The sequence below is a fragment of the Mustela putorius genome, unplaced genomic scaffold (assembly GCF_011764305.1).
Source record: "Mustela putorius furo isolate JIRA1106 unplaced genomic scaffold, ASM1176430v1.1 tig00003853_pilon_pilon_pilon, whole genome shotgun sequence".
Lineage (NCBI taxonomy): Eukaryota > Metazoa > Chordata > Mammalia > Carnivora > Mustelidae > Mustela > Mustela putorius.
The window spans coordinates 36,424,056-36,448,392 of record NW_025422005.1 but is presented as its reverse complement, the minus strand read 5'-3'; the positions used below and the strand labels follow the sequence as shown (position 1 = coordinate 36,448,392).

The 24,337-nt window shown below is 43.1% G+C and overlaps 2 protein-coding genes and 1 pseudogene across 4 annotated transcripts in view; 2 read left to right on the top strand and 1 right to left on the bottom strand.

Annotated features, from left to right (window-relative positions):
- Positions 1-16,259, top strand: part of EFCAB14 (EF-hand calcium binding domain 14) — a 37,896-nt gene extending 21,637 nt beyond the window's left edge. Inside the window, exons 5-11 of one of the 2 annotated variants that reach the window (XM_004740382.3) lie at positions 567-677; positions 2,799-2,903; positions 3,872-4,063; positions 5,739-5,825; positions 8,460-8,571; positions 9,580-9,705; positions 12,750-16,259. In XM_004740382.3, the coding sequence (XP_004740439.1) occupies positions 567-677; positions 2,799-2,903; positions 3,872-4,063; positions 5,739-5,825; positions 8,460-8,571; positions 9,580-9,705; positions 12,750-12,925 (909 nt within the window). In that variant the 3' untranslated portion in view covers positions 12,926-16,259. The remainder of the gene's footprint in view (positions 1-566; positions 678-2,798; positions 2,904-3,871; positions 4,064-5,738; positions 5,826-8,459; positions 8,572-9,579; positions 9,706-12,749) is intronic. The other variant, XM_004740383.3, reaches the window with a different exon arrangement.
- A 2,165-nt stretch (positions 16,260-18,424) lies between these two features.
- Positions 18,425-19,889, bottom strand: TEX38 (testis expressed 38). Of its 2 annotated transcripts, none has more exons than XM_004740385.3 (2): positions 19,868-19,889; positions 18,425-19,145 (listed from the first exon to the last, which is right to left on the bottom strand). In XM_004740385.3, exons 1-2 carry the CDS (start codon positions 19,869-19,871, stop codon positions 18,553-18,555), a joined length of 597 nt encoding a protein of 198 aa, XP_004740442.1. In that variant the 5' UTR covers positions 19,872-19,889; the 3' UTR covers positions 18,425-18,552. The 2 variants fall into 2 exon arrangements, with proteins under 2 accessions (XP_004740442.1, XP_004740441.1); XM_004740384.3 differs by having other exon boundaries at positions 19,777-19,870.
- A 3,016-nt stretch (positions 19,890-22,905) lies between these two features.
- LOC101685444 lies at positions 22,906-23,710 on the top strand (annotated as a pseudogene).
- Positions 23,711-24,337: the final 627 nt, after the last annotated feature.

The following is a 24,337-nucleotide window of genomic DNA, read 5'->3' as shown; positions in this document are numbered from 1 at the left end:
ATTCACCTTCTAGGCATTATGATGATGAAAAAGCATACAACAGAGAGAAATGAAAACACATACCCACATAAAGACTTGCACATGAATATTGATAGCAGCTTTATTTGTACTAGTCATATACTGAATGCAACCTAAATGTCCATCAACAGGTGAGTAGATAAACTCTGTTGTATCCATATGATGGAATGCTTCTCAGCAACAAGCTAAATGGCTACAACATGGATAAATCTTAAAATGTGAAGCTGAGTGAAAGAAAAAACAAAACCAAAACCCACATACTCACTCACTGGCCCTATTTATACAAAATTCTAGAACATGCAAACTGATATGTGGTGGATCAGTGGCTGCCTGGAGGTGGGGGAGGGAAAAATCACAAAGGGGTCTAAGGAAACTTGGGCGATGGATGTTCGTTATCTTGATCATGCTAATGGTTTCCTAGGTGTATATGTCAAAACTTGCCAACCTTTTTGAATATGTGCCGGTCATTGTGTACCAGTTAAATCTTAGTAACACTTAGAAATTTCAAAAAGAAAAAGACACTGGCCTTACAACATATTTCTGTTCAGAGTGTAGCTACCATTGGCAACACTTTAAACAGCGTCCATCTTGCTGTGGAGGCAATACAGAAGACTGTGGATGAACACAAGAAAACCATGGAGTCACTGCAGAGTGACATGGTAAGGAAATCTACAAATGCTACAGAAGTCAGCATTCTGCCTGCCCTCTTCTGTGTAACAGGAGTGATGCCATCTTCCCATTCATCTCAACAGACCTTACTATGTACCTTTTTAAAAGATATAATCTGTAAATTATGCAGTCAAGGAGGATAAAATTAAAAACTGAGTCTTCTGTGAACATAGTGGAGAAAGTAACAGCAGTAAGATACAGTTCGAGATGGAATGTATAGGAAGGAGAATGGAGTAGAAGGAAAGGGAAGTGTCACAAGTATTGATTGCTACATAACAAATCATCCTAAACTTAGTGGCTTAAAACAACACATTATCATTTCTCACTGTTTTGTAGGTCGGGAATTTGGACAGAACTCAGACTATGAAATGATGAGAGACCAAGTGAAAAGGACTCTATAAAAGAAAGGCTATTTGGAATGTTCTGGCACTAGCCAGACACTCAGTTGAATGCAGCCATGTGTGTGTGTGAGAGAGAGAGACTTGAGCCTGCACCATGTGAAACAGAAGAATACCCCCACCCCCTGAGCCCAGTCAACCCATGGATCATGGCAAATAATAAATTGTTTTAAGCCACAAAGTTTGGGGATGATTTGTTACGCAGCAGCAGATAAGTGAGACAGAAGCAAACCCCTGCAGTGCTCAGGAATTGTTTTCAAATGTCTCTTCATGTTGTGTGGGTCTAAGTGGTCTATAGTCATTCAGAGGCCTTATCAATCATGGGGCAGGGTACTCTGCCCCATGAAAGATTTACAAAGGGAGAAAAGGATGGCATAGCCTTCTCCTTGCTAGGGAGATGAGTTATATGTACATGAAACCAGGACTGTTGAAGGCACACAAAAGTTCCCCAGCTTTTCCACTAATTTCTAGGTCTAGCCCACATACTCTTTTCCAGCTTTGGAGTTTCGAATTTAAACTGGGCAATTTGTACCACGGAGATCTGGGCTATATTAGAGCTCCAGAAGGTCTAGAAGGTGTTTTTCATTTCTTCAAAACAGGTACTCCTCACTGATATTTAATGGGGCTGACCCAGAGGAACAGACACTGAGCTAGTGTTCAGACACTGGATTCCAGTTCCACCTCTGCTGCTGAGTAACAGTGGGATACATAATAATCTCAATAATTTCTTCATTACTCTTATGTTAATATCTTGAGCATTTTCTCAAAGCAATAAATATTTTCCGAAATACATGTTTCCTAAGTCAAAAATTTATGCTCCAGACCATTGGGTTTTTTCTCCCACCTCTCCTTTTTCTTTATTGTTGCCTTTTTTTGCTTATAAAAGCAGGGTTGATAAATGTCTAGGATTTCAAATTTCAGGGAAAACTGTTTATTTTCCCTAATTGCATTCTGGTATAATTAAATCTGCCTCTTTTAAACTTCCATGGTTGCCAATGGTAATCCTCGCCACTGGCACATTTTATACTGAGTAAGTCATAGATACGAGCTCTGAAAGATTAAGCCATCCAAAGTTTTTCCACTAGAGGGAAAAAGTGTATATCAATGTGTTATACTTCAGTCTCTGCCAAGAGAGACTTTAGCAGTGGGAAGGGGATGGGAAGGGAAGGGTAACACTCAGACATAAATCTCGGCATGTGCTGTAAAAGCTGAAAAATGAATAATGTGTATGATTGGTTGTTGTCCTTAGAGCCCAAGGCTAGTGGTTACATGGCTGGCTATTGCTTGAGTGCACAAACCTCTTTAGTCCTGGGGAAGTGATGACACTAGCCAGGTCCAGACTGAGTTGGCCCCTGGGAGGTTCTAGTGATTCTGTAGTTTCTCTGGGAGTATAGATAATAGAGGAAAAAAGGACTGGTTCTGGGGAGCTCATTCCCCATTCAGAGACAAGAAACAGACTGGGCAGATCTCAGTTCCCTGATGTGTCTGGGTGCTGCTGGTCCAGTCCATGCTTCAGGCTGGCATTCCCAAAAGAATCTGCTGCCCTTGCGGCCTCGCACAAGACTGGTCGCACTGTAGACTCCTGGGAAATAATTGTTGATTAATCTGTGAATGCTCTCTCTGAGAAACTAGAATGTCCTAGGACCATCCCAGATAGTTAAGTAGGCTTGGTAATTAGCTGTTGCCTATACTAACCTCCATTTCTGTTAACAGAATCGGCACTTCTTAAAAGAGACCAGTGGAAGCAACCAGCTCATTCCATCACCTTCAGCTTCATCAGAATTTGACAATAAAACCTACAGTGAGAATTTGAAACAGGTACTTTCTGTTTCTGGCTTAACTCCCTGTGCCCACAATGGACTCTGGGGGCTGCCTGAATAGTTGGGCTCAGTGTTGTCACACCTCATCCCACGCATATATTTGCCTGCCTGAGAGCTGAGCAGACAGCAATGTGTTTTGCTATCTTAGGAATCCAAGATGCCATCCTGGCTCTTCTTTGGCACTCTGCTTTTTTCCCCTGCATGTCAATCAGTGGAGTAAATTCCTTTTCACATCTTGGAAGACATAGGATAGCCAAATTCTCCTGAAACTGTTTATGAAAGTAACAATCTGGGCAAGTTAACATTTCTAAAATGTTGGAAAGCATATCCCTGGAAGTCAAGATTTTCTAAAGATAAGAGGAGGGAAAACGCTATTGAATTCAGAATCACATTAAAGAGAATAAAGGAAATCTTCACTAAGAAGAATTCCTGTCCTGAGTTTAATGCCCTCTAAAACCTATAGTCATCATTCCTTTTTAAGTGGCAATCAGTACTAGAGGATGTCAATAAAAATAATTGAATCTTGTACTAAATAATGCACTACTTGTTATGGTTTTGCTACATGAGCCAATTCCGTAATTGGTATTGTTCCTAAGGTAGTTTTGTTCTGACAAATTGGGTTAATAGGCATTTCAGTTAATAACCCAGCAAGCTTTCCTGCCAGCAGGTGAGGTAAACATTGGGAAATCAATTTCCAAGCTCTCAGCTTTCTGGGACCAGAGAGTGAATCATGTAGGTAGTCCCCTTTCCCCTCTTGTCTAGCTGAGGTCAAACAATTCCAGAGGGAGTGACTTAGAGCAATTTAGAGTGGAGGAACAGAGCCAAGACAGACAATCAATGGTCTAAACCAGGAAAAGGAGTTTACTTCAGTAACGTGACATAGTAATGGTTGTTTAGCGCTCCTGGCCTGCTTGTCGAGTGTATGTCTTTAGCTGGATTCCACAATTTGATTTATTTCCACTCCAGGACATCCTGTACCTTCACAACTCTTTAGAGGAGGTAAACAGTGCCCTAGTTGGGTACCAGAGGCAGAATGATCTTAAACTCGAGGGGATGAATGAGACAGTCAGTAACCTTACCCAGAGAATCAACTTGATAGAAACAGATCTTGTTGCTGTGAGCAAGGTAGAAAAGCAAGCGAACCTGTCCCTCAGCATGGTAAGCGTTTTTGGATCCTTTGCGGTATGTTCTGTGTTGCAGTGTGTTTTGTCTGTACGTGGATGACACTCCACAGACTTTTCAGATCCAGTCCCCTGGCATGTTTGAGAGGCTACATGTTCGTACCATGCTTCACACTAGCTTTGTGATAAAGAGTGACACGGGCAGAGTTAGCCCTGATCTGGAAGGGGAGGTGTGAAGGAGGAGTTGCATGGCTTGCCAGGGCCACACCACAAGTCATTGGCAGGAATGACAAGCCTCCTGTCATGTTACCAGTGACCAGTCTGGTGGGGAAGCTCTGGCACATACTTCCAAGGGAGGTCTTCTTGCTCTTTTTTAAGTTGGTAAGGGTGGGAGCATTGACAGTGACAATGACTAAAGAATCTTTTGCCGTTGCTTTAAGCCTGAACTTGACTTTCAGATTTATCCTGCTTGGTCTGCATGTTAGGGTGAAACTTTTGCATGTAACGCAGGAAAGTCATTTAAAACAGACCAGGCCAGACCAGCTCCTCCACTTAAGAGATCATTGAGTCCATCCTCTCATTTTACACAAGCATACTAAGTGACCTAAGCCACTGATACTGGCAGACCGTGTGTTTTACTGGTTTTCATGTTATTGTCAATAAAATGTGTGCTTTTTAATCCCCTTCATATGGACTTTGTGCTGGGATCCACGGGGATTATTTTTTAAATAGCTGCAAGCCCCACCCTTAAAGATGTCCTGCAGCAAAGACACAGGCATATGTAAAGAAATGCAAACCTAAAACAAGAAATTGTACCATAAATGGGAGGAAAGTAGCAGAGCTAGAAGCAAGCCCACGAGGAAAATTGAAGCCCAGCACCCAGACATCAGGTTGTGAGCTGGCTTAGCCACAGTGGAGCCATGGGAGCTTGCTGGACGTGGCTTGGAGGATGGAATCAGAAGACCTGTTCCCCCTCCTGCTTTACAAAGGCGTGTCATATCCTGCAAAGCTGAGAAGATTAAAGGAGCCTTATTTTATTTTATTTATTTTTTTTTTTTTTAAGATTTTCTTTATTTGACAGAGAGAGACCACAGGAGAGGGAACACAAGCAGGGGCAGAGGGAGGTGGAGAAGCAGGCTTCTTGCTGAGCAGGGAGCCTGACTCAGGACTCCATCCCAGGACCCTGGGATCATGACCTTAGCAGAAGGCAGGCGCTTAACGACTGAGCCATCCAGGCGCCCCAGGGGGCCTTATTTTAAAAAGCACTTTTGAACTCAGCTAAGTCCGGGCTAGGAATTTGGGGTGATTTTATGAGTTAGTAGGCCTTGAAGGTTTTCAGGGCTCACAGTAAGGATTTTCTGCCCCAAACTGCCCATCCTGTCCCTCTCCTCTCCACTTTTTTTTCCTCCAGAGAGGAAATTGTTGGTAGTATCATTTGTCCTGCTGTGTCTTCCAGCAGCATCCTACCTAGCATGCTTCTGGGTATAAGTCCTCTCGCTGTTTATGGTTCAGAAGTTTTAAGGTTTGTGAAGCACCAGTTTCAGCTTTGTATCTCAGCAACATTTCTCCCTCCCCTCTAGTTCGCCTACTGGTATTTCTGTTGAAAGTGCTCTGAGAACCTTTAAAGAAGCTTGACCAGTTTGTTTTAAAAGTGTTAGATGTTGTTTAAGTTTTAATGTTTGCCTTTAATCTTGTTGTTTTTACCCTTTAAGATGGATGAAAGAGCCACCACTCTGAAAAGAGAATCCTTGCATCAAGTGACCCACAAACCAGATACATTAAAAACCCAAAGCATCAAGGTATATAAGGGGGGCTTATTTTGAGGTAAAAATGATGTAGTAGTATCTCCATGCTTTTGAAGGGTGCCTGGCCGCCTCAGTTGGTAGAGCGGGCAGCTCTCAATCTCAGGATTAAGAGTCCAAGCCCCACATGGAGGATGCACTTAAAAACAAACCACACCAGCATCTTTGTGCTTTTGAGCTACTGTTTCTTTATCAAAATGAGCACTTTGACCTCCCATTGGCAGCAACTTCAAGACAAAGTGATAAGTAAATTAATAGATTAGTGAACAAGGGAGTATTTTATCAGGCATCTGCCCTGTGCCTGGCCATTGCAAGGAATTAGGGTGACCACAGTGAACAGGACAGACATGAGACCTTTATTTTGGTAGAACTTAAAGTCAGAAAATCAATTAATACCTAATTGAACAGATAATTAGTTAAGCAAGAATATGATATTGCTACAAAGGAAAAATACAGGGTATGGTGAAGATGTTAGTAGGGACCAGGAAAGCTTCCCTAAGGAAATGAATTTTTTTTTAAGATTTTTTTATTCTTTATTTGTCTGAGAGAGAGAGAGGGAGTGCACAAGCAGGAGAGGGGTAAGCTCCTCAGCAAGGAGCCCGATGTGGGACTCCATCCCAGGACCCTGGGATCATGACCTGAGCAGAAGGCAGACACTTAACCAACTGAGACACCCAGGCATCCCAGGAAATGACTTTTAATCTAAGAGAGTAAATTAACTGTACTCATGACAAAGAATAGAGGTGCAGATCATCAAAAACTGGTGTCTAATCAGCATTTATTTTTAGTTTGCCGACTCAGTACATACATAGTCCATTTAAGCCCCAGCCTGTTGCTTTCACCTTGTCCCTTCCCCTTTTTTTTTTTTTAAGTTCTTCCCTGATATATTGTCAAGGTAAGGCAATCTGTGATATGCTTTGATATCCCAGGAAAGAAAGTTTATTTGCAACATTCTCTGTGATTAGAGTGTTAATATTATAAGATATGGACTAGGATAAAGTGAAAGCCAGGAAGATTGTGGCTGAGTGACTAAAATACCAACTGAGATGCCCGTTGTATGTGAGGAGCTCAAGGATATGCACTTGGAAATGAACCATAGTACAGGCAGTTTTCAATGTAATACTTTCCATCTATATTTGTTCTTCCTTAACTATTTCATATAGTCTAGATATATTAAGTTTTTTTGTTTGTTTGTTTGTTTTAAGATTTCACCCATTCATTTGACAGACAGAGATCACAGGTAGGCAGAGAGGCAGGCAGAGAGAGAGGAGGAAGCAGGTTCCCCACTGAGCAGAGAGCCGGATGCGGGGCTCGATCCCAGGAACCTGAGATCATGACCTGAGCCAAAGGCAGAGGCTTTAATGCACCGAGCCACCCAGGCACCCCAAGATATATTAAGATTTTAATGCTTTGTGAGCTAGGCTTTTGTTGAATTTTCTAACTGCTTCTGCACAAAAATAAAAATAATCCACCTGGGGAATGACAAGAAAAACCAAAGATCATATGTAAATGTTGAGCACAAAAAGTAACAGGTGGTTATTGCTGGAGATTCATAATGATATCAGCAACAGTCCAGATTTTAATAGTAAACCTCAGAATCATATTATACATTTTTTACCTAAATTTCCTGGTTTTGTTTTCAGACCCTTTGTGTTTTAAACTGTCATCCCAGTGTGTTGGTCCCTTTGTCCTAAGCATCCCGCATCTAGGCATCCTAACTGGATGTAATTCCTCTCTAATTTCTTTGTAATTCAAGTATTTAGTACCTAGCTTTAGTCACCTGTGTCCATATATTAGCTCCTTAATAAACCAAGAATGGTATTCTATATAGTAATTATGAGAGTAGAAATAAAGATCAGAGAGAAATAATTAAATAAAAGAAACATGTAATAAGTCTAATTGAATATAATATCAGGATGTTTCACACTAGACTGAGCAGTTTAAAAAGCCTAAGCCTCATAAAACCAGACTTCTCTTTTTTTTTTTTTTTAAACAAATGTATTTTTTATATGCCACTTGGTTGATCATCCTGGGAATGTGAAAGGGCATAGAGAAGAAACTTTTTAAAAAGATATAAGTAAGTCAATGAATTAGAAATTTTGCAGTTCCTGCCACCAGTTGAATCCTCACCGTGGGGGGAGAGAAGGAAAAGCCAGGATTGGTTGTTTTATTTTTTTCTTAAGGTGATAAGAGTGTAATGCTGTCCCTAAATTTGTCTAGTCACAAGGTGAAGTAAGATATCAGGAAAATTATTTAGTGTGAAATAGTTCCTAGAAAATAATATCTACTCATTTAGGAAATGGGTGTTGCATGACCACCTGAGCAAGGGTACATTTCCTTTACTGCTGACACATGCATGCCTTCCCCCATCAGCCAAATGTTCACAGTGAATCAGGTCATCTGTCGCATAATGTTCCCCTTAATGGTCTAGCCTCAAATCCTGCTAGGCCCTTATCAGTTCTGAGTACCAAAGGTATCTCTAATATTTGTTGATTCATTCTTTCGTTACTTTTAGTAGGGAACATACTGGAAGTCAAGCACTACATGCTAAATAGGCTCTGAGAATATAATGAAGAATCAGATAAGGTCTTATTTCCACCTTAAGCCTTTTGTGATCTTTGTTTTGGGCAGAAAGAAGATAGTTCAGATTCTCAAGTATCCAAGCTAAGAGAGAAACTGCAGCTGATCAGTGCTCTCACAAACAAACCTGAGAGCAACAGGCCTTCAGACACTGCTGACAAAGGTGAGATACTCGGGGCTGGCTCCTGAATATTTCACGCAGGCTTGGGCAGCTTGCCTCCCACACAGGGAGTGGGGAAAGGTGTTCTAGCAGGACCGATCAAACTGAGGGAATGATGCCTGAGTGCATCGACATGAAGCTGATACACTTTGGTTTCATTTAGAAAAAGCCCATTTTGTACATGATTTGTATTCCAGTCTATTAAGGAAAAAATGGGTAATGTTTAGCTTGAAATAGACTTCTCCATGCTGCCTGCATCCAATTATAGGCAAAAATGTAACTGTCATAGCGTATATTAAACCAGGCCTAAATGTTGTTTACGGAGTCTTTTCATTACTCTAAGTGCATAAAATTTACTTAAAAATGAATATTAGTCCTTCTGAAAAACCATTAACAAATAATGATAGGATCATAGTTGGAAAGGCCCTTGACTCTAGGTAGGGACATACCTAATCAATATTAGCCCCAAGGATATAACTGGACTGGGTTGGCCTTGACCCCCACTCCCCGCAAATACTTTTTCATTTGGGGGAAAGCATTCAACCTCTCTTACTCTCTTTTGGATGTGGGACACTACAATGGGAGCCCTTGTCCTAATATCACACTGCATAATCATATGAAAGCCCTCTTTCCACACCAGCTGATCTGGTGGCACATACCCCAGATCAGGCTTATGGTGTGGCTCCTGGGATATTAAATATCCAATGCTGTTCTCACTTGCAGCTTGAACTCTTAGCATGTAAACCTATAAATGCTAACTTGTACTGTAAGAGTTTCCCATGGGCTTCCTACAGCTTAAACCTAATGTTATATGATACTGATTGATCTTCACTTGTCCACACAACATATCTCAGTCCATGCCTTGAGCTTCATGTAGTCACTGTGCTACTTAATTCTCAACTATTTCTTTTAAATTAAGTACATACGCAGTTGCCCTAAAAAGTAACCTTCAGAACTCATTTAATATAGTGTCAGATTTGATGATATTAGAGTGGTATGTGTTTGTTACAGAGCAAGTACAGAGTTTCACATCAAAGCCGTCAGCATCGCCAAAATTTCCACAGTCTCTTGGAGGTCAAACTGGGAAAGCTGCGCAGCTAAGACCTATTGCCCTACCAGGAATTTCTAGCATTGAAGGTAAATTTTTATACCATGGAGTAATAGGGATAATGTTCAAAACTAAAACTTTGTAATTTTTTTTATCTTATAAGAAAAAGAATCCTATCTGACCTTGACTGAGTACTTCCTGTGAACCAGATATTTGATATACTGTGCATCACATCATACAATCCCATTAACAGCCCTGGGAACATAAGTATTCATGTGTTATACCCACTTTTCTCGATAGGAAGACTGCCTAAGTCCACAGAGCACACAGTGGACTGAGGCAGAATTTACACGGAGACAGTCTGACACCGAAGTTTGCACTCTTAACCAGTGCATTAAAGAGCGTTCATTTTTTCAGTGAGTGCCTAATTAGACCCAGTGATAAGCACTGAGGATACAGTTTAAGATACGATCTCACTTTCCTCAAGGATGTGAGTTTAGTGGAGAAGGCAAACAAGCAACCACAACACTGTGAGATTAGTGAAGTGGAAGTTGACCCTATTTGCTAAGGCCTTCCAAAAATGAGGGTCCTTTGGCTGAAAATCAGAAAGATAAATATTAGTAGGAAGGAGATGATTCTCAGTAAACGAGTCTACCTTGCCTCCAGCAGCATATATGCTGTCATTCATTGTGCTGCTGAGTCTCCTGATCTTGCATTCACCAACTGCCTATAAAATCACCCATTCCCACCCTCCTACTTTTGCCGGGCTCTCCACCTTAACTTAGGTGTTGTTCCACCAGGAAACATTATCTTACCTCCTAGGAGTGGATTAGGTGCTTCCTGTGTATGACCTCTTAGAATATTTTATATTTACCCCTGTTTAGCACATGTCACTCTGTTGTAATTTCTTGGGAAGATAGAAAATTAATTTTACTCCCAGCCTCTAGCATAGTGCCTGGTACACGTATTTGTTAAGTGAATGAATTATCTACAGTCTATAATTAATGCTCAAAGCATAGAAGACTTTAATTTATATTGCCATATAAATGCAATTACTTTTTCCCCTTACCCCCAGTTTTTTTTTTTTCTCTATATTTTCTGGGGAGACAGGAGAGTGTTAAATTGTTTATTTTTCAATACAAGTATCTTCTCCCACTTGCTGTTTATTACATCAAGAATTGATGAGAATGAATGGAAGAGAGACTGTTAGAGCAGATTAAGAAATAGCCATTTTAACACTTGTACTTCAATCTCTGACATAGGCATTATGTACTTTGGGTGACTATACTTTTGAAATGACCCAAAGCAGCAATAAGATTTTTATTTGACTACTACTACCAATTTTATAAGCTCATGCCCCGTATACACAAAAAACATTTTCCAGCTAGCCACTTGGTGGCAGGCAGTCCCACCTGCTGCTTCTGGCTTTGGGAGCTTTTGAGATTTTCCTGCCGTTTCTCTGATCTGTCTCAGGACTGAAAGCTGGACCTTCTTCAAAAGCTCACAACCTCATCCCCCCAGGCCATTTCCATTCTTCCTAAGTACCAAACAGTAGGAGGCCTATAGAATCTAGGTGTGGGGTTAACTAAATGAAAAGAGGGAGAAGGGTTTAGGGAAGAATTCTAAAGAAACAGAAGCCTCTTGACTATCTTCTAGTATTAGAGACTAAATCTATTAAGTCATTCTGTGGGGACATAATCAAGTCCTTTTAAAATATTATGTAAGTAATCAGCCTTCCTGAGTGTTTATTATGAGGCCTTGGAGAAAATACCAGAAGAGACTATTGATAGAAACTGTCCAGTCTTGTTTGTTGGCTCAAATAATCTTCGAAATCTGAAAGAAGCTACAGATCAACGGGTGCTACTACTCTCTCTCATCTGGGAGAGAGAGAAAGAGCACACAGGTGCCTGATGCTGTATATATACTGTATGTATCACTTTGAAGAGATCTGTAGTCCTCTGCCTTTTCTTTTTAATTGAGATAGAATTCACATACCATAGTAATCACCCTTTTAAATAATTCACAGTTTTTGTATATTCACATGTTGTACAACCATCACCACCATCTAATTCCAGAACATTTTTTATCATCCTAGAAAGAAATCCTATACACATTAAACATTAAATCGTCACTCCCTACTCTTCCACCCACTAGCCCCTGGCAACCACTAATCCTTCAGCCAAAATTTGGGTTTGCCTGTTCTGGGTATTTCATATAATTAGTATCATATGATCCTTAGCCTCATATCCATGCTTCTTTCAACATGCTTCTTTCCCTTAGCATAATGTTTTCAAGTTCCACCCATGTTGTGGCCTGTAGCAGTGTTTCATTCCATTATATGACCAAATAATATTCCATCGTATGGATATACTACATTTTATCCATTCATTGGTTGATGGACATGTGGATTGTTTCTACTTTTTCGGTAGTAGGAATAATGCAGCTATGAACATTCATGTACAAGTGTTGATATGGGATATGTTTTCATTTCTTTTGTGTATATACCTAGGAATGGAATTGCTGGGTCATATGATAACCCTGTTTTGACTAACAGTATGCCATAGTTTGTTTTATAGGCTCAGCTCCTATCATTAGCTTTTAAGGCTTCTCTAGTCCTTTTTACCCATTCAACAGAAGAATAGAATCTGGCAAATCTAAAAGGAAAGCTGTGGACAGAGAGAATGCCAGCCCATTCATTTCTCTCTGTGATTATCTATCACTGCTTCTATTTTGGAAGGATAGTTCCAGTGTTCCTCTTGTTCTTTTTTAAAGGGTTTTATTTACTTATTTGTCAGAGAGAGTGCTGAAGCATGGAGAGCAGCAGGCAGAACAGGCAGAGGAAGAAGCAGGCTCCCCACTGAGCAAGGAGCCTGATGTGGGGCTCCATCCCAGGGACCTGAGTCGAAGGCAGACGCTTAACTGACTAAGCCACCCAGGTGTCCCTGTTCGTCTCATTCTTAAAGGGTCAAGAATTCATCTGATTCAGTGAGATAGTAAGCCTTATCTTTTGGAAACAAAGTCCGCAAAATAGCTTTTAGTGCTTTGCATTCAACTGAGACTACTTTTAAAACTATTGAGTAAATTCAGCTATATGTATAGACATAAACATTTTTTTGTAATTCCTTTTTAACAGATCTTCAGGATTTATTCCACAAGACTGGCCAGGACATGGATGGGAAGCTGACCTACCAGGAAATCAGGAACTCCTTAGGTTCTGCTGTACCAGAACTTGAGACTTTGAGAGCATTTGATTCTGATGACGATGGAAGATACTCTTTCCTGGAGCTAAGGGTAGCTTTAGGTGTCTAGCCTCATCGGGCATATTTTAGAAATGGGTATATATACCCAGGACTACCTAACATCTACTCACCTAACGCAAACAACCCTTTTATTTACCTGTCGATCCTCCAGACTACTGTAGCAGACACATTGCCACCTTTTAACTTGTTTAAAAAGCTATAAAGAAAAGTTATTTTTTTAAAAAAGACCATTTTACCTATATGATATTCAGAAATCTATGATTTCCTAAAGCCAATAAGATCTTAATTTCAAAATTGCCAGGAAAAAAAAAGTCAGGCCCTCTTCTTTTCTCTTTCCTTTTTAAATTTTTTTTTTTTAGGGGAAGGAGACCTTCTCTTTTAAAACTGGAAAATGTGTATATAGAGAGACTAAGCCACCTTTTATATTTCACATAAATTTGCCTTAAATTAGCTGCACTTTATACAGACTCAGAAAATGTCTTTCTTTTAAAAGCTAGACCTTTTAATATTTAAAATGAAAGAAAGAATTGTGCATATTTTGTGGGACGTCAGAAGAATGGCTTGAAACAGGCTGTGAACAAATGACTTGTTATTAAAAATCACTAATGTGGTAACAGTAAAACTATGTCCATGTCTCCTTAAGGTACCTCCTTCAGGTGCTGCTGTGGGGTTTGGCCTGGAAGCTGGAGGACCAGATTTGGGGAGGTGACCCTGTCAGGACTATGCTGCCTCTAGGCTCAGGAAAGTAAGAGTCTGGCTCTTTGTTGCTGTATCCTCAGCTGATCCCAACCTGTGAACCAGACAAGACTTGTTGGGGGTTTTTCTCACTTTTAATCCTTTTTCAGAGTTTTTCTCACTTTTAATCCTTTTTCAGAGTTTATGAGCATAAACAGTTCTGCAGTGGGGAGCTGCATTTTCCCCACTGGGTGAGCTACATTGTCTTCCCCCACCCACCCACTCAACCCTCTCTCAGCTGTAGCTGGCTGCCACCTCTGGCCTAGCCTCCATTCTGAACAGCAGGTCTGTGCTCCTCTGCTCACTGTCTCCACCTGGCTACCCAGGAGGGGCTTTAGGGGATAGCTTTGCCCCTCATTGTAACCCAGGAAACCCCTTGACATTTCACCTGGAGGCTTACCAAGAAGAACTTCGTATGTTCTTCTGTGAAATGCTCACAGAACATAGAACATAGAAGTGTTCTTCTATGCTCTGCTGTGAAATGCAGCACATGAAATCAGGTCAGGTTCCCTTACAGTTGTCAGCTCAAGGAGCTAGAGGCATTCTGTCCAGAGGATGCCGAACAGTATCAAGCAGGGGGCATCACATGATGGTAGCAAGTTTTTTTCAAATCTCATAACAAGCATGTGCAATACTCTTCCCTTTAAATACTTCCATGGGTCTGGTACAAAAGGTCCCCAGACTGGAAGGAACCACATCTCCATGTCACCTGTGTGTGTGTGTGTGTATGTGTGTGCTGTGCTGTTCTTAGAAACAGGCCTTGGGCAACACAAAAGGAAGAACTTTGTGGAACTTAACTGTTCTGTAGACCAAGTCAGGGAGAAACTAGAGTTTTCATGGCACAGACTTCTTTAGTAGAGCTCGTTTCCATTTTAACTTCATCCACGTTGCCCTGTTACCCAGGGATGCCATTGAGCACCTTTAAACATTTAAGGGCTGGTTTTTTCTTTATGTGGTGTTCAGTTTAGTGTTGACTAACTTTGATTTTTTTTTTTTCCTGAAAGGATGAACATTTAGTTAAAGCAAGATGAAGTATTTTCCCATGAATGTGTCTGCTTACCTCACTATGGCTTGTGTTTCTATTAAAAAAAAAAAACCTTTTTTTTTTTTTTTTTTTTTTTTGCCTAGTGAGCTCTCTCTCTTTCTTAGAAAGGTTAAAATAAAATTAGCCTGGCACTTTAGGTAACTTGAAGACAACTCTTTTTCTTCTGGCTGCCTTCCATGAACACCCCCTCCCCTTTTAAATATATATACCCTTACAGATTTTGTAACAACCAAATAAAATTCTAGCAATAAATTGAATTATACTCCTATATTTGTATATACTGTACCATAAATAGTATGTCTGTACCTGGAAGATATTTTTTTTGAGAACTGATTTATATGAAATATACTTGAGGGTAATGTAGCTTGTCCATTTTAGTTTCAAATTCTTATTCATAGGCAGATACTCTGAGGACCCCTTAACTCTTTGTGGTCTGTACTTTTCTTTTGTATCAGATAGCTCCACCTGGAGAATTCAGTTTTGTTTTTCAGTTTCTCAGCTGTTCGCCCCACCTCGAGATCATCTGGCTCGCATGGTCCTGAAGCCCGCTGGACTTCCTGTCGCTTTTGGCAGAGGTGTTCCGGCCACACTCTCAAGACTGTGAATATCCTTGCCGTGCCACTGCCCTAGCTTCCAGGCAGAACAAGGGCATCTGGAACTCTTGTTCCAGGTTGAGGAGACTCATTGGCTTAAAGAGTTTGACAAACCTATTCTTCAGTGACAATTTGGGAGTTTTCTTTGGAAGTTGTCTTAACTTCCCTAACCTGTAACTTTTGAACTGTACTCAAGCCTCTTTGCCTCATGTCTCAGCTCTGAGAGGAAGATTGGGTTTTGGTGTTTGTTTTAAATACTTTTACCTTTTCATCCTGGCAGCTCCTCCTACTGCTTTCCTAAGTGACCCAAAGCATGGCTTCTCGGTCCTTCTTTTTTTTTTTTTTTTTTTTTTTTTGCCTGTACTCTCTGGGATAATGTTCACTTCGAGAGCCTCCTTAGAAATCAGAGGACCAAAAAGGTCTTCTAGGAAGAGAAGAGTCAAATGAGTAGAGAACCTGACTTAGGGGGAAAGGTAGCATCCTCTTAAGGGCAGAGAGGGACCTGGCACTGAGGACAGGACACCCTACACCTGCGGCCATTTCCTCATTTTAAGTTGCTTTGCTGGATGGAACTCCAATGCTCCCACCTGCCACTGCTGGTCTTGCTGGTCACAGTTGAAGACTTTGACTGTGATGGGCTCATACTCATAATGGGCTGCTGTTGAGTTGTTTTTAGTGACAGCTTTTGTTTGCTCCACACCTCATTGGCTTACTTACCAACACCAGCTAGATGTGGTCCCTTCTTTCATATCCAAACCAGAACACATTTGGGTATTCCTGAGACTTTATAGAGTGTGTATTGTTTGTTATATGAACCTAACCTACCTTGTTGTTTTCTCATATTAAGAAATGTAAATCTACTTTGCTTTAGCGGAGCTATTTTGGTAATGTCTGAGCAATTTTGGTTCTTTGTGGAGAGTGAATTCAAGGTGTCTGTGACTTGAGCTTTGCTTATTTCATATCAGTAATACAGCTAATTTATCTAAATAAAACATTTCCTTTTTCTCCCACTGTGTCTTTGACTAATGGTTCCCCCCTCCCCCGCCATACCTTCAATTACTAAGAAAACAAGAATCTACTTTGATCCCTATTTTTATAGACTCTCCTTTTTAAAGCAAGCACTAACAGATGGTGAATAATCTGCCTTAAAAACTGCAGCATCTTGGGGCGCCTGGGTGGCTGAGTTGGTTAAGCCTCTGCCTTCAAGTCAGATCATGATTCCAGGGTCCTGGGATCAAGTCCCACATCAGGCTTCTTGCTCAGCAGCAAGCCTGCTTCCCCTATGCTGCTTCCTCCCTCTTTCTCTGGCAAATAAAATCTTTAAAAAAAAAAAAAAAAAAACAGCATCTAGCCTGAAGAAGAGAAGGCTGCTGGTTGGGCATCTTCAGGGTTGGAGGGTGTGGATTAAGTGGGGAGGGAGTCCCTTCCTCTGTCTCTATCAGTCAAGCTCCACTTGGGTCTTCACTGGTGTTTTGTGTTTGGGGGATTTTTTTTGGTTTGGTTGGCTGGTTGGGGGGTTGTTGGTTTTTTGTTTTGTTTTGTTTTGTTTGCTTCTTGGAGGTGTTTTTGTTTTTTAAGATTCAGTAGAAGGGCGCGTTGACAAGGAATGTTCTGTTGCCTTTTTATACAGGGTGGGGGCGGGTCTGTGAAACCCATTCCGAGAGAATGGTCATATAGGGGCTGGGACTTTTTCACACAGAGAAAAAAGAATAAGAAAAATTAACTCTACAAGTTTGCTGGTGTTCTAGGATCATACAAATATAAGCAAACATACCCGGTCAGGGTGGCCTTTCCCTTCAAGGAAGACAACATAAAGTTTAACTCATTTACAAATATGGTCAGATGACTTCCTCATTCCCAAAGTGAAGGGGAAAATTTATCTCCTGGGGATGGAGTTTGGCTTTTTTTTTTTTTTTAAGGTTTTATTTAATATTTGAGAGAGAGAGAGCACAAGTAGGGGGAGCAGCAGAGGGAGAGGAAGGAGGCAGCTTCCCACTGAGCAGGGAGCCTGATGAGGGGTCTTGAGCCCAGGACCCTGGGATAATGACCTGAGCTGAAAGGAAACAACGAATTGAGCCACCCAGGTGCCCATGGGCTTGCTTATCTTTAAAGTGGGATCAAATAACCAGTATTCTGTCTCTCCTTTTAGGATTGTTTCCAAAATGCACAAAAATATCTCCATATAGTGTGGATGTTAACTTTCGGAAAGTCCATGGATCCCTTTGAGAAAGATTTTTAAAAATACATTTTGTGTGTAATTTTAAAGGGTTCAATAACCAGCCCTCCCCCTAAGCCAATCCATGGACCAAGTTAATTATGCCCTGCAGATGTGCATGTGCACACACACAAACACAATCATTTGCCACGTGTTTTCTAACAGGACTTTTCATCAGGGAAGGGACACTACAGTGTATGCTGAGAAGACCAAGAACTTGTTGCCAGGCAGATGTGAATTTGAGACCTAACTCTGCAACATGAAAACAGGATGCCCTTGGAAACTGTCTTTTTTATAAGTGGAGGATTGTGAGGTCCATTTGGCAGTTTTCTTGTATTAGACAGAATGTGGAGACAACCGTAAAAGAACTCAGTGCATCATCAATATTAAAGAATGTGATTCAGGGCGCCTGGGTGGCTCAGTTGGTTGAGCGACTGCCTTTGGCTCAGGTCATGATCCCGGAGTTCCAGGATCAAGTCCCACATCGGGCTCCCAGCTCCTTGGGGAGTCTGCTTCTCCCTCTGACCTTCTCCTCTCTCATGCTCTCTCTCACTTATTCTCTTTCAAATAAATAAAATCCTTAAAAAAAAAAAATGTGATTCAGCCAGCAATGCAGCATAGCTCCTGGATGTCACAGTGACTTGTTTTACATGTGACACGGCCACTGTGAATTGCTATCGCTCATGCACCCCCAGCAGCTCTCACTCTTGTGGCAGCTGTGCTTAATGTCCCACAGAGCAGCAGTACCACTGGATACCTGGCCCACAGTCTGGCATACGTTTTTGGTCTTAAATACTGAACAGAGGAATGGTGAACTCATGAGTACTGATTTGGTGTCTCTCCCCACAGCCAACCCTCCAGTTTCCATTTACGACCTTCAGCTGTTTTGCAAAGTGCCCCCATCAAACAGGGAAAGGACATTGCCTTCCTAACGACAAATGAGACACAAGGGAGCCTTGGGCTTTTTTCAGTCTTTCATAATGTGACATCCAGATGGGCTCTGGCCTGTGTCAATACCACCTCCCTGGGATTAGCTGTATTTTCCTGCCCCGCCCCCGGTCCCTCCAGCTCCCACCCTGGAGAGGTGGCTATAATTCTGAAGCCAGAGGCTTGGTACTGAAGCAGTGGTCTCCATGGGCCATAGTGGGGAGGGAATGGAAGTGGACATTCCTCTCAGGACAGGTGTCCAAAGGGTAGGAGACTGAGTGGTTCAGCATTGGGGGCAGGTTGCACAGGGAAGGAGCAAAGGGTACCTCCTGAAAGACGGGAATCGGAACGGGGTCACTGGTGTGGGACGGCAGCATGGGGGAAGGTAGGGGCTGCAGCGGAGGTTGTAGCAGGGTGGGGACCTCCACCTTGGGGCTGCTGTCTTGGGCAGCAGAGCTCCTGCTCTCAGGGATGTCCAGCTCCCACAGAGGATCTGCATTTTGGACCTCAGTCTCAGTCTTGGTGACAGTAGGGGGAGGGCCTGTGTTAATGGCTGTGTTCATGCCATAATGTCGACGCTTGTTGATCCAGTACAACAGTGGGCTGTAGGTGAATGTGGCAGCTCTCATCACCTCCACCCACTCCTGGGCGCGCTCTTCCCGCCGCAAGTTCTTCCTCCAGTGCAGAAAGAGAATGCAGCCACCGGTTACGACAGAACACAGCCCCAGGAAGCCGAAGTACAGTGAGACCCACACTAAGGCAAGAAAGAAAAAGGCAAGTGGGCTGATAACTCTAACTTGGAGCCTGAGCTATTTCTTATTCCTCTCCCTAACCCAGTCATCAGTTATCCCATCCACTCAACCACTCTCTCCATTCCTCCCTTCCCTCCTCATTGGCTTGTCTCATCATTCTCTTATTCAGTCAATGCTATGATTTCAGGCCACTGTTAGCCCTTTACAGATCAAGAAAGCTAGGTCTAGAGGGGGCATGACCGGCCCAGACTTGGTCAAGCCTCCTGTTCCCAACCCTGGACCCATCCAATCCATCTGATGTAGAAGACTTACTAAAGGCAAAGCCCATCAAGGAAGTAAGTCTAGAGGTGATGGGAAACACCAATGTCCCATCCCATTCCACCATACCCCTTACCCATTCAACTGTGATGGCTCTAGGGTATTCATTGTACCCCACACCCCTCCCCACCCCCAGTTCAGTAGAGAGACAATCTCTGCTCTCAATCCCTAGTTTTCTAGAGGAAAGTATATCTTATCTGCTTAGCTCTCCTCCATACGGGTTACCCCCACCCCATCCATGTAAAAGCTCTTCCCTGAGTGTCTGTCCCTTGCTAAGGGCACAAGGCAAGAGGCAGGGACTAGAAGGGCATTTACCACCAGGGAGGCTCAGGTCCTCCTGCTGGGAATCCATAAGGTCAAGCCTTGGTACCCAGCTGATAGCTCTGGGGAGAGGGAGCTCACCTACCCATCTGCCCTGCCAATAGAAGGCCCTGGAATACTTAGTCCCATTGTTCCCTAAAGGTGAGGTCACTGGATTCTGAGCAGTAAACATTCTAGGGGCAGGGCTTGTGAAGTCTTGGGCTAATGAAAGCAAGGGACTCTATCCAATGATGTCTCATAGGCCTAGTGTGTCTCTACTGCTGGGGAATGACCCACCCACTGAACGGTCTGCCCTCCACCTCTTATGATGAGTCCACAGAGAAGCCCCCAGGAAAGAGCCCCCAGGTGTTTCAGGGGTCTATTCATGTTTCTGGGCTTCAAGAAACAGTTGATGGTTACCTGTCGCCAGTGGAAGAATGGGGCAGGGAGCACACACAACTTTGGGTAGCCTTGCCTTCGGGACTTTTTTTTTTTTTTTAAGATTTTATTTGAGAGCACAAACAGGGAGTGGCAGGTAGAGGGAGAAACAGCCTCCCCATTGAGCAAGGAGCCTGATGTGGGGCTCTATCCAAGGCCCCTGAGATCATGACCTGAGCCAAAGGCAGATGCTTAACCAACTGAGCCACCCAGGCGCCCTGCCTTCAAGACTTCTATAACCAAGTTGCAGGAGAAAACCTGCTCCAGGATACTAAGTGATCAGTGCCTCCATCCTTGGCTCTTACAATCTCTCTTTTATTTAGTTATCTTCCTTCAGCAAGTATTTCCTGGGCATCAGGCCCTGTAGGAACGCCCCACCATCCAGCCCTACACCTCTTTCCAGCCTCATCATCCTCCCTATCCTTAACATACCTTGCCTTCTGACCAGGCCAGACTCTTGGCCTCTTCACATCTCTGGAGTTCTGCTCGCACTGCTCCTCCACCCAGGAGTCCCTCCCCTCTTCCCCTGGACTGAATACCTACTTATCCTTCAAGGCCCAGCTCAGTCCCCCAACTCTGTCACAGTCTTTTCTGTTGGCTTCCCCAAATCCCATCATCTCCAGTTCAAAGGGCAGTTCCTGTCAGATGCTTGAGCCCTGGAGGTAGATGTCCCCTACCCAGCAGTCAGCATCGCACGGACTCACCCAAGTTGGAGACTTGCCACGCCTCCTGGGGCAGCTCAGTTAGAAAGCCTCACCTTAATGAAGCCCAAGTCCCCCTCCCTGAAGTTGCACCCCTGGGCCTAGCCCAGCTTGTGGGACCACTTAATCACTTCCCCTTTTCTAGTCCCCCAGCATGGGACTCAGGGCACTATTCAGCTCTGATTTCCCTCCAGGTTCCGCTTAAGCTCTTCTCTCTTAGCTCACTGGCTCCTGCTTTTCAGTCTCTTTGCTGATCTCTCTTTTCCCTGATTTCTAATTACCAGCATGCCCCAGGACTGGATCCTCCACCCTCTGTCTACACTCATTCTGTCAGTGATCACCTCCAGACTCATGGCTTTAAATATTACACAAGCACTGACAACTCACACTTTCTATCTCCAGCCCAAACTGCTCCTCCAGACTTTGGACTCCTTCACCTAACAGCCTGGCTGACAGGCCTACCATTAAAGGGGATTAAGTCTATTAAGTTATCTCAAAGGAACACACCCCAAACCAAACTCCCGATCAGCCATCCTCCAAAACCTATCTCAGCCTTCTCCTGTCTGTAAATGGCAACTCTGTCCTTCCAGTTGTTCAGGACAAAAGCCTGTAAGTCAACCTTGACTCCTTTCAGTTCCTCATAGCCACATTCACTCCTTTCCACAATCGTTAGGTCTTACCTTCAACACGCATCCAGAACATGACCCCTTTCCCATCACTATCACTGCATTCTACCCACCACCCTCCACCACTTGGAGTACTGGTCTCCCCATAGGGTGACCAGCCATCCCACTTTGCCTGGAACTGAGGAGGTTTCCAGGACATAGGATTTTTTTTTTTTAAAGATTTTATTTATTTACCTGACAGAGAAATCACAAGTAGATGGAGAGGCAGGCAGAGAGAGAGAGAGAGGGAAGCAGGCTCCCTGCTGAGCAGAGAGCCCGATGCGGGACTCGATCCCAGGACCCTGAGATCATGACCTGAGCTGAAGGCAGCGGCTTAACCCACTGAGCCACCCAGGCGCCCGAGGACATAGGATTTTTGACGCTAAAACCAGGGAAGTCAGGTAAACTAGGACAAATTGGTCACCTTTGGGAGAGCTTCCATCCTTGCCCCTGCCTCCCTCCATGTTCTGTATTTTGCCAGAAGCCAGAATGATCCTTTAAAAAAGTAAATTAAAAAAATAAAAGTAGAGCATGTTACTTCTCTGCTCAAAGCCTACGGTGACTTTCCAACTTAATTAGAATAAAAACCAAAGTCCTTAGCCAAGGTCTACAGGGCCCAGAGTGCTCTAACTGCCCCTCCCCATACCTCTTCATGTAAGAACTTCCTTGCTATCCCACAAGCATGACAAGCATGCTCCTGCATCTCAAGGCCTATGCGCTTGCTGTGTCCTCAGTCTGGAAGGCCCTTCTCCCAGATAGCCAGACAGATGATTCCCTCATTTCCATCCGCATTCTGCTCAAGCATCCCCTTATCTCTCTCTCTCTATCTCTCTCTCTTAACCTGCTTTGTTTTCCTGCATAGCTTATATCATCACCTAACCTTACAATTGACCCTGGAACCAGCGGATTAGGGACTATGATCCCCACACAGTTGAAAATCCATGTGCAACTTTTGACTCTCCCAAACTTAACTAATAGCCTACTTTTGACCAGAAACCTTACCAATAACACAAGCTGTTGATTAACACCTATTTTGTATGTGTATTATATAATATACTGTACTCTTTTTTAAAAATTTATTTTGAGAGAGCCCATGCACACAAGCGGGGGGAGGGGCAGAGGGCAAGAGACTCAGACTGCATGCTGAGCATGGGGTAGGGGGTGAACCTGAGATCATGGCCTGAGCCAAAATCAAGAGTTGGAGCTCAACCAACAGGGCCACCCAGTTGCCCCCATATGTCATATTCTTACAATAAAATAAGTATTCTTACAAATGAAGTAAGCTAGAGAAAAGAAAAATGTTAAGGAAATCACAAGAGAAAACACATTTACAGTGTTGTAAAAAATCCATTGACTGAGCCGCTGGCTCAGTCAATAAAGGATCCGGGCCCAACACGTACTTTCACAGTAGTTCCCAGGGCAGCAGAAAGTACTGATATCCCACCTTATGTGATGAAGTGTCCAAGTAATGGTTTGTGTAGCAAACTTCCTGCAGACTGTGTAGAATGCAAGACAAATTTCTCCTGTGTCTATGGGAAACCTGTCACCTTTGACTGCACAGTCAAACCTTCTGTTACCTGTGTTGATCAAGACTTCAAATCCCAAAAGAACTTCATCATCAACATGACTTGCAGGTTTTGCTGGCAGCTTCCAGAAATGGATTATGAGTGTTCCATTTCCACCAGCTGCATGACGGTGTCCTATCCCCGGCAGCGTTACATGGCCAACTGCACCGTGCGGGACCACATTTATTGCCTGGGTAACTGTACTTTTCCAAAGATGCTGTACTGCAACTGGACTGGAGGTAATAAGTGGTCTACTGCTCTGGCATCACCCTCGGTGGGTTTGGAGCCGACCGTTTCTACCTGGGCCAGTGGCGGGAAGGCCTTGGCGAGCTCTTCAGCTTTGGCGGCCTGGGCATATGGACGCTGATTGGCGTTGGCTACGTGGGACCAGCAGATGGCTCTTTGTACATTTAGCCATGGTTATGTGCTTCAGAGAGGAGCAGTGCTTTGAAGTCTCTTTGCCGGTAGGAGTTGATGTGCTGTGACTAATGTATTTGTATGTTTTTAATGTACAGCATCTGTACTTTGCCTGCTTTGATGAAGGTAAAATAAAATAAAACAAAACAAAAAACCAAAAAAAGTGGACCCCTGCGACTCAAACTGGTACTGTTCAAGGGTCAGCTGTTTCGTTTTTTGTCTTTCATCCTTCTAGAATGTAAGATCCATGAATTAGTAGTAATCAAGGAAATAAATACCTAATCATAACTACTATGTCATAACGACTATGAAGAAAAGAAAATGAGGTAATGGGATAAAGAATATAAAGGGACAGCATGGATCAAGAAAAGTTCCTTTGAGGTGCCAACCTATGAACTGAGCCATCAATGATGAGGCCACCACATGCAGATCCCAGCAGAGGGATCATCAGCCAGTGCAAGGGTCCTGAGGCAGGTCTAGGTCAGCACACTCGAAGGACTTACTAATCTCGAGTCCACCACACTACTACTAGCACAGGCCAGGGCCTAGGGCCAATCTCTATGAGTGCAGGCTGGACTGAGAAAAGTCGAAGGCGCTCTGTTCCTGCCCCGGAGGAGTCCACCATTCATGAGGGGTTTCTACCAGGTAAGACCCAGACAGGAAGGACTTCTGAAAAGGCAAACTGATCATGCCATTGTAGTGGGCTTGCTCCAGGCCTGGCCCTGTCCTGGGAGAAAGTGAAATACAGAGATGTTGATGTCACTGTGTCTGACCCCAGGAACTCCCACTT